This window comes from Aptenodytes forsteri, unplaced genomic scaffold (assembly GCF_000699145.1).
Source record: "Aptenodytes forsteri isolate BGI_AS27 unplaced genomic scaffold, ASM69914v1 Scaffold80, whole genome shotgun sequence".
In the NCBI taxonomy this organism is placed as follows: Eukaryota; Metazoa; Chordata; class Aves; order Sphenisciformes; family Spheniscidae; genus Aptenodytes; species Aptenodytes forsteri.
In genome coordinates, this window is record NW_008795026.1 from 41,555 (window position 1) to 52,348 (window position 10,794).

Genomic DNA, 10,794 nt, shown 5'->3' on the forward strand with positions numbered 1-10,794 from the left:
ACAGGTGCACCACTGTTCATCTGGAAAAAGAAAAAAATGAGAAAGCAGCTCACAGCTTCACCTTATGAAATAGGCTAGGAATTCTCTCTTTTCTGTGTTGTACGACACCTTGTAAAAAGCTATCACCTACTCAGTTCCAATAAAGAGAAAACACTTCTGCTCTCTGATCACCATTTTCTTCTATTTAACTACCAATATTAATTAACAGATTTAACAGATTTATTTTAGTCCTTTCTAAAATCAAACTTGGACATTTTATTGGACTACTCCTGTCTCTAAAATACATGGCCATTTCTTCCACCTAGCACTTTGTCCCCCACTCCCTCCCGCCCCCGCCAACAAAAACTTTGTGTTTGGATAAATATCTGCCGGTGTTTTTTTCTTAAACCAGATGTAATATAAAAAGCTATTCACAATATCAATATAATATAATAAAATCTATTCACTCATTGCCTCCAAAATCAGAAATGTATGCAATAGGCTAGACTGTGCGTTACTTAAACATCCTGAAAAAAATCCCTCACCAGCATTTTTGTGAGAAAAACGTTCCAGATTTGTGTAGGTAAAGAAATTCCACTATCTCAAGATAAGTACAGCTCAGATTAGGTAGTACTGAAGCCAGCTTGAAGACTACTGTGCATAAGCCAATATAACAAACCAACAAGACAAAAAGTAGTCAGTAATTAATATGAGAAATATTTTAATGTTTAGTAAAATGTTACACTGCCACATGTAAACTAAAGGAAGAGCTGCATGTTTACAGCAAAAAAGTAATTCTACATTAAAGGCACATTTTCTTATGTACATGCTACCTGTACCTAAAATAAAACCACACCTAAAAGCATGTGTGCACATATTTTTTACATATATATACACATATGTAAACATATATTCTTGAATATTTTGATCAAACATACATAGATCTAAATTAAGAAAATCAGCAATTGAAATTTCTCACAGTATACAAATATTTAGCAAAACCAAAATACTTACAACATCCCTTTCAAAACAAAAAACCTTCACACTGATTTCTTAAGCTAATTTCGGCTAGCTTGTATCTTCAAAGAGGCAGAAAGTCTGCATTTTCTCACCTTCACCATTCTGTTCAAAAGAACATCCTATGTACCTAGCTAGCTCCCATGCAGAAAGTTTTCTTTTGTATTGGGATGCCTGGGGGAGGAACGGAGGGAGGAGCTTGGTTGCTCTTCTAACAGCAATAAATGAAATTTTGTGATCTCACTGGAAACACTGTAAAAAAGGAAAAAGTATGAGGGTGATACTTCTGAAGAATAATCACCTAAATATTAATCAATTCTTTTCTTTCTGCTGAAATCAGTTACATTTTTTAAAAACAAAGAGGTTTTTTGGTTCAATCAAATATATATGTAAAAATCTATAAAAGCAAAAGCTGTCCTGTTTCACATTTCATTCTGAGGTTTTAACCAGATGAATTTTCCAGCATACGTTAAATATCGGCACAAATTTTGCCCTCTGTTAAAAGTTTTTGGTTAGAAATTCGAGTTACATATTACTGTTTTTTCATTCCTTAATCTCTATTTTTTATTATTCCCAGGCTATGATGTATGTTCATTGTGCCTTATAAAGACAAAATCTCAGAGTAAAATATACTATCTCATACATACAAGATCAGAGCCCAAAATACATTCAGTATCACATTATGCCATAACTTCTGTTAAAACATACAAACCTTGTTTGAGCAAAATAAAAACCACAACATTTATCCTCGTATCTGAAATCGCTTATATTTATTTAAATAAAAGTTATGTATAAAGCCTCCTAGCAACAGGTATTGGACAGTAACAGGTATAAATTAATGGTAAGCCCTATTGCTAAGTACAGTTATTTCTTTTACAGTTACATCAACAGAACCCATTACTGTCCAAAAATTTTTTTACTCTTTCTTGGGTTGCTTCTAAATCTTTCCTGTCATCTTTCCTGACGATAAGAGTTACTATGGGTTTTGCAGGAAGAATTCTACTGAAGGAACTACTCTGTCCTTAAAAGCCAGGCAGCCCTAATGCATGCAAACAGAAAAACAAACACTTTGCTTGATAGGTATCATCAGCAAAGGAAACAACTAAAGACGGTTTTAAAGAAATAAAGACGCTAAGTGTTCTGTGATGCAAACAACAATAAGCCATTTTATGTTCCAGTGTAAGTTATTTTTCCAGAAAGCAATAGCATGTTCTCAAGACAAGTTCAATTAGGCGAGCAGAATTTTAAAGATCAGTAAAGCATCATTCCATAATGGCAGTATATCTGTTACAGTCAGAAAGAGGCCATGTTTATAATGCTGTACCAGCTACTATCACTAAAAACAAAAAAGATCCTTACCTGGACGTATTTTTTCTGCCGTATCTTCTTCATCAATCTGTCCCTGTGAAAAATGGGGCACAGGGAGTAAAGACAGAACTCAAAGGAGCGAAAAGAGTTGCACTCCTTCTGCCCTTTTTGCACGCTGTAATATCGACAATCAGAAAAGAGGAAGGCATGGAAAACAACAAGATTTTTATCTGTAGCTGTTAAAAGATAGCCTTAGGACTTGCAGCTAAGAGCAAAACTTTCAGACAAGTAACTTTGCTTGTGTTACTATGTGAAATTTACTTTCTCCTATTAGGAAGGCAGTTTCTTAAAGGGAGGGGGAGGAGGCAGAAAACTAGCTTCATAGTAAGAACATTGTTTTCTTCGCAGTTTCATTCATTATTCCTCAGTATAATGAAAAAAAGAAAAAAAAAGCTGAAGTTTAACAACAAAAAGATAATGTTCATTATAAAAATGACTAACTCTGCTTAATTTAGTTACTATGTTCTTGACATGGACCTGTCTCTTCCATTAACTGCAAAGTATAGCACTCTTCTTTTTCCTTTTTATTGCCAGAGCACAAGAAAAGTATTTTTTTCTTGGTAGCATTAGCACACCACCATTAGTCTAATGACTAAGAGTGTGCAGATGTCAAGAGCTGAAAAAACAGATTTTTGCATAATTAAATGTACCTTGTGACTGTGCCATAACTCTAAACACTAGATGCTGCTTTAAATTACCGATCAGATAAATACGGTCATTAAAGATATCAAGGCATCTGACAGTTCATGCACACTGCATGACCCTCTTATCCTCAAATTCTATCCAGCTGCCTCGTCTGCTAGCTTCTATCTACTGAGAAATACTCTGTGGTATAATCCTAGAAATCTGTGCCTCCTATATTCAGCGGGATAATAGACACACAACATGTGCCTCTGTCTTAGAGGGAAAAGGGTTCATACAAGGTTTCTCTTCCTGTTTTTCCCATTTATAGGAAGGAGACTGCTATTTAAGTTCCTAACAAATTCAGCATGATTTCCCTCCTTTTCCTATCTGATTGGGACCTTCCCTCAATAGCTCACTGACCAAGGACCCCCTACTATACGTGAGAAGTCTGAAATTCAGATCATTGAAAACCTAATCCTTCTAATACATCTCCCTTTAAGATACGTCTGTATCTTTAAGATACTATGTCTATAAATGGCTAGAATTACAAGATGTACACAAGATACCAGACAGATACAAGAGGGAATGGAACTTCATTTTCAAGTAAGTCACTATCGTCAACTGATGTATCTGTAAATCTAACTCTGCAATTTGTACACTGACCTATTCAATAGCCTCGCTATTAGTCATACAACACTCATGGACAGAAAGTTGGAGTAAAAAAGTGTTTTACAGAGAGAAAACAAACACATTTATCAAAAATTCAATGGAAAAATCAACATTACTTTACTTACACGCTAAAAACATCTAGTAACTTCAACCATAATAGCTGGAAGGAAAACTACTCGAGCCTGAGAAAGACATTCCATATTTTCAAGAAATGGATCCTGCAAAACAAAGTCATACAATATGTAACTAGATCGTGGCAACCACTGATGAAGAATGCTATTGAATGTGATATAAAGTACCTTTTAATTGTTTTAATTTAGGTTAAGATTCTTACAGAGACAAATCACGACTGCTAATTGCGGAGCTTATTAGCACCTTCTGGTGCCCATTAGCTGACACTGACCACAAGTGATTCTGAGACAAACACAGTGATGCCGATGATCCTCCATTAGCATCAGCAAATGCAAACCACTGTTTCACACAGAAACCCCCACAAAACACAGAAAATTCAACTGTGCACGTAACAGCAAATAGGTATGAACACAGACGTCAAAATACTCTCCTGAAGGCAAAATCTCCATCTCTGGAGAGCAAGGAATAGAAATCATGTCAGATGGAGCACAGGCATGGTGTATTTTTAGTTTCTTTAAAGACAGCAACACCACATGAATAGAGGACGTCTCTTTTGGGCATAATAAAAATAAACACAAATCACAATCATAGCAAAAAGCAGATATTAACAGAAATCAGCTGTTATTTTTGCCTCCCTACCACATGCAATGAAAAAAGTTTTCCAAGTAACTTTAGAGTTAAAAATAAACAGTTCCTCCTCATAAATGCAACGTTCTGAAATTTGGTAAACCTGCATGAGTGATATCATGACAGACAGAATTTCTCAGTAGAAAATCCTAGTTTTTCTACATTAAGAATCTGGTTTTCTCTTAAGCCCTCAAATCTGCAACAGCACTACACACAAATTTTCAGAGCGTGAACTACATGGTTTCCTTGCCTCTGCTCGCAGCAGAATTATCACTGATCAGTGCCTGGGAAAGTCGTTCTGCTTTTGGTGCAATGGCCCTTCAGCTGACCTTTTGCAGGACAGCCACATGACAGCAACACGGAACACACAGATATAACTGCATGAATATGGTCCCCCCGATGACCGCACTGATGACAAGGCACTAATGCCAAATAGAGCAAAAAACTAAGTACACTTCCCATTCCGTGTATAGATCTTTAGAGTCTTTTGGGGAAACAAGCTTGTGTGTTTAAAAGGAAAACAAGCTAATCAAAACCATCTTGGTTATGTCCTTCAGGTAAGTATCTTTGAAAAATGTGGTACAGAATAAAGCAGTCAGCGAATTCAGCGATAGTTCCCATAGTACTCGGTCATCCAAATAAGAAGCGGAGACCTGACTTGATCACATCATAAGGACTTACAGACAAATGAGAGCTTTAATAGTGGATGGCTCTTCAATCCAACAAACAAAAGTCAAATGTGGACCAAAAAAGGGGCACACGTATTTAATAGGATGGACGATTAAGTACCAAAACAACTTGTGAACACTTATGGCCTTCTCAAATACTCAAAATCATTAGTGTTTGATTACATCAGCCCTTCGTTTTCTAATCCCCACCTAGCTCTATATACATACGTACACAGTTTGAGAATTGATAGCAGATTTTCATAGGACAATATTACTTTATAACACATATTTGGAGCAGTGTAACAGTTATTAACCCTGATGCTTACAGCTCATAAATGATATTTCTTACAAGTTTATGTAATGGAGGCAGTTCATTGCTCAGCAATAAAATTTCATTCTCCTTGGTAATTCAAGCATTTCATCGGATACACTTGCAATGAAAATTATTTGCAGAGATTTCTGTTTACTACAGCTGCGACTTCAGAGAATTTGCGATCCTCCCTCCTGCCTGTAACCTAAACTGGCAGACAGGGAAAGAGGCATGCCCACAATCTGAGAAATACTATAACCTCTGACATATCACATTAAGAGCTATCTCTAAATAATGCACACACATTTATTGCAATGCAAACTCAAATGCATCCATCATGGGCTGAATTAATTCAGCTGCTAGCCAGAAGCTTCGGGACTCTCCTTAATTTCAAGACCTAGATGAGATTCCAGGAATGTCTCTTACAAAATATTATATCCCCGGAACAAGAGTAATATGGGACAGCAGGCAAAAAGAAAAGTAGTGGGGAAATACATCTTCTTTGCTTTACTTGGAATGCAGAATAACTAAGTATTACATATATAATAAAACCAAAACCCCCACACACAAACTACTATATTATACAAAATATCTAAAGGCATGACTCTGTCACAGAAAAAACGAGGGGTTCTGGCTAATAAGTATCTCTGAGATAAGCTAAAGGTGTGGCCCAATCCCTCTTAGAAGAGAATCTAATAGTATAAAGTACATGATGTATTTATCGAGATAATAATTTATATGATTTCCATTTCCCTTTTTTCATGCTGCACGATGAAGTAAGAAATCACACAGACGTGAAATTTGCTATTTGGTAAATAGCTAATTGGCTTTACAGAATAACAGGAAATAGCTTTTATGGGAAGTACACATTAAACGCATTGGTACACAAAGCAGCTTTCTGCCTAATGACCTAATGTACACTGAGTAAGTCTGAAAATTAGCTCAGTGCCTGAAGTTCAAGTTATTCCATCTGTTTCTTCTTAGTATTCTGAAAAACAGTATCTTTGAAGCATTTTATATTTCTCAAAAGTAAGATGCTAAGAGCATGCAAAATATTGCTACTACAATCTCTGAAAGATTTCCAGCATTTCTGATGCAATCATGCTAACACAGTTTATTCTTGAAGTCTCACCTTTTGTTGCATGGCTCCAAACACAACCATGAAATGACAAACGCAAGAGCACTAGCAAAGACCGAGCCATTTGGTTTCAAACCTATTTCTTACTGTAGCTCCCTGTAAGATTAAAGTCTAAACTTCAACATGTCAAGAATGCAACTTGTAAAAATTATGTAATACCAAACAGCTTTACAAACTAAAACCAAACCAACCAACCATACATGCTAGTGAACTAGAATACAGTATTTAATAGTTAGATTAATGCAAGGAAGCAAATTTAAAACAAAGTTAATGATGAAATGATTTATCTCCTTTCTCCAAAGCCTCCCGGATTTCAGCTCTGCCTGTCCCTCCTCTCTAGCTAGCTGGGGTATCCGATTTATCAAAATGGCTTGAAAATTTAGTTTCTTTCTTTGCTTCCAGTTGCCATCACGCTGGTTCCGTATCTCCTACTTACACGAAATGGCAGTCATTAAGAATGTATGTGTAGTCACTGTTTTGCTACCGCTATCTGCAGAGCCCTTTGCTCATACATGGCCCGGTTGTGATAGACGCTCAGACATGCCAACTGCCTTAGTGACTCAAGGAACTCTCTCTCACTCCTCTGTGCCAGTGGAGAAACTAACGCCTCATCCAGCAGTCAAAACCAGAGCGGCTGTAAACTCATTTGCAGTATTTTTCATTAGATTTCTACAAATATTCCCTCATTGTAAACAGTGCAAAAAAAAAAAAAAGCCAACCCAGAAGATCTGGGCATCCGCCTGATTGTCGTCTAAAATCACAGCTTTATTCCGGATGATATTCTGCAACTTTTCAGGGCTTAATCCAGCAGCACGAGGCAGCTACAGGCACACCATTTCCAGAGAATCACAGCAAAGACTGTGCTCATTGTACATTGTTCTGTGAATGTATTTTTGTGGCTTTTACAGCAGGTTTTGGACATGAAGGAGTCTAAAACAGTAGACTGTATTACTTGAATGTCTTGCTTATGCAGACACGTAGAATATGATATTCCAGGAAAACTGTCACACAATAAAATTAAATAGGATTTAAGATCACCAAGTTTCACATCCCGTAAAATACAGACTAAATACAGTAATTTCAAACAGTTACATCTGAGTCATGACCATAAATTATAGATAGGCTACAACACTTTTGGTTTCAAGCTATGTAGAATCTACCATGTCCTTTGGGGATTTTTTTCAGTGATTAGCTGGTCTTAAAATGCAGGTCTTCTTCATATCTTGAATTTACGTAGCTCTCATCCCAACTACAGAACCTATTACAGCTTTTCCTGGAGGATTAAAGAGGTCTTTGTTTATGAAAAGCATTTTCTACTTGTAGTTCTATAATTATATTTTAAAAAATGGCATCGGAAGTGATGTCCTAAAGCCGACTAGTTCACACTTTAGCCCAAAACAGCATCAACTCTACTGATGTAATTCCTGGAGATACTTGTTTAGTCTCTTATTACAACAGATGGTGACTCCAGAACCTTCAGATGCAACGTATTCTAGTGCTTCACTATTCTCACTGCCAAAAAAGGTTTTTCTTGTGCTTCATCTGAATTTCCTGAACTGCACTCTCAGCCTGTTACTTCTTGTTTCACTTATCAAGGACATGAATATGAGTTTATTCCACATTTCTTCTTAATTATTTGAAAACTGCTATCACGTTTCCTTCCATCTTCTCTTCTGTAGACAAAATCCATCTGAACCTCACATCATAATTCATACTTCTCAGGCTCCAAATCATTCTTAAAGCGTATTTCTAAATCCTTTTAACATTTACTTTGAATGCTGTGACTGTCAAACCTCACAAAGAGGGAATGGAGCAGCAGACAGAAGAAGCTGGGAAATTCTATAGCATTCTCGAACCTACTACTATTAAGGAAATATCATCTTTATACTCTTACTTATTACAAAGATTATTCACCCATCAAACACTTACATTCCAGGCATTTCCATCCTTACTTCTCCCCTTACCTCAACATCCTGGCTTCACTCCTGAGACCTGTTCAGTTCTCCACCACTTCCTTTTTGGCTCAACAGCTGTTTGCTCACTCTGGTGTTCTCAGAAATTCACAGTTTAGCCAAAGATGATCAGATTTTCATGGAAGTTGAAAAATAATCCCCGGACTCATACACACATCATGTTCCTTCTCTTCCAAAACCAAAAGCAAACAACTAACATTGTAAACTAGATCATCTTACCACTTTCCTAAAACAACACAAACATGATGAAAGGCTGAAAGATTTACTGCATAACAAAGAAAACCTTACCTACAATAGTTTTTGCGTAACATTGTCTTTAGTTCAGGCTTGATAAACATACACACAGAAAACAGAAAATTATCACTATTATAATACTCATGTTTTTAGCAGCCCTCAGTAAATATGATCTTTGTTGGCCTAGGCGATCTCCAGAGATCCCTTCCAACCACAACGATTCCGGGATACGAAGGGATCACTGTAATTTTTTTCTCCTTCAAGTAATGAATTGTTGATCTGAAAGGTTGAAGAAACACTGTATTATATATATTAATAGCAGCAACTATCCTTAAAAAGTTCTTTGATGCACAAAAAAAGAGGAAAAGCAATTTTTAAATTGCATAATGTAAAAAAAAAGGTTCTGTCTGTTAAAAAAAAATCCACTTTAAATCAAACGTACAAAAGATGATGACTGCCCTTGAAGACACAACATTAACTTTACTAAATGAATAATCCGTTGGTGATTATGGATAATGAAATGATGATTAGGTTTATGAATGAAATTATTATTTCCTTTTATCAAAGAATAAAACAAAAATATCAGAATTTCAGTATCTCTAAGAGAAAACAAGAAATGACTTTAAAGTATGCATGAAAATTGTGTTTGAAAAGAAGTCATCAACCTCTTAATGGACTAACGCATACTGAAATGTAGTAAGGCACTTTGGTCAGTATTTACTTACAGAGAAAACTTCACACTGCCTCATTCTTTTCGAGTTCAGAATCCAATAAAATTACATACTTTATGCATAACAGCATCTGAAACACGGATAGTTACCATTAGCCTGAAGCCAGTACACAATTAAACTCTGAACAAAAAACCCCCTTAATTTTATCTTTGAAAAAAATGCAATTTATTAAACAACAAATGCATTTCACATTTGTCTTAGGAGATGCCTTAAATCATATGCTTCCCACTGCTGCAACAAGATAAAATAGTAGAAATACTGCAGTTAAGGAAGGACTTTGGTCAAGGCAGATCTCTTAAGAATCATACACTCCACTTGCAATTATGATGAGGACATTGTGCACTCGACAATGCTAGAAAATGTGATCTGTGTCAAAATAAGCAAAGTTTAAATTAGCAGAAGTAAAAGGCCATTATGTCTTCTACTTATGGTTACAACCAGCATCAAACAAGGATGTGAATACCTGAATGTATCTTTTTTTCCTTATCCCTTTACACATTTTTTTCTCTCACGGTATTTTTTTTTTTCACTAATAAACTATTAGCATCTTTACTGTTCTACCATAATGAAGTAACAAGTGTAACAAAAAGATGTCCCAAGAAGACAGTCCTGTCCACTTCACACAGATCCTCACCCAGAACATGGTCACTGCTGCAGCTGAACACTTTCTGCATTAATAAAGTGCCAAAAAGACATTTGGGAGTTGAGGGGCGGGGGGGGAGCACCTCTGGAAAAGTCATACAAAATACCATCATGCAATCATTTTCAGGTATCCTTTTTCATCAGACAAAATAATACCATCTTCCCTGGTCCTCTGGGCAAGGCAGTTGAAGTCTTTGCTATCCGCTCAGCGGGGCAGCCTCAAACAAGAGGCAAGGCAGGATCTCGCTTTTAAGCATTTGTCCCCCACCACAGACCCTTAAAGAGAAGGGGGTGGACCTGGGCACTAAAAGGGCACGTGTAAAGCCCCCAGCACCTCAGAAGCACTCCCTACCGCACCCTGCCTCAGGCTTTGACCTGGAGTGCCTCAGGGCTGGCACCCAGCACCAGCCTTGCCTGAACGCCTCAGCCCCGAGCGGAGCCCTCCAGAGGGGGACAAGTGACCTCACACGCCGCAGGCCTGGCCTGCCGGGGAAAAACACGGCCCCTGGGGCACCGCAGGGAGGGAAGACGACACCCCGTAGGCTGCAGTACGGGCCAGGACGCGGCTCCGAACCTTCCCGGGAAAGGACTGCGGAGAAGTAACTCCGCGGAGAACATGGCGGAGGCCGGGGGCAGGGCGGGAACGCTAGCCCCGCCCCCTCCTCCGGCCCCGCCCCCTCCG

General features: G+C 37.5%; 1 protein-coding gene across 1 annotated transcript in view; it reads right to left on the reverse strand.

Moving 5' to 3' along the window:
- Window positions 1-10,794, reverse strand: part of LOC103896180 (sodium channel protein type 5 subunit alpha-like) — a gene marked incomplete at its 3' end in the record, with an annotated part of 51,864 nt that overhangs the window by 40,329 nt on the left and 741 nt on the right. Inside the window, 1 exon segment of the mRNA XM_019471178.1 lies at window positions 2,356-2,398. Within this exon segment, the coding sequence (XP_019326723.1) occupies window positions 2,356-2,398 (43 nt within the window).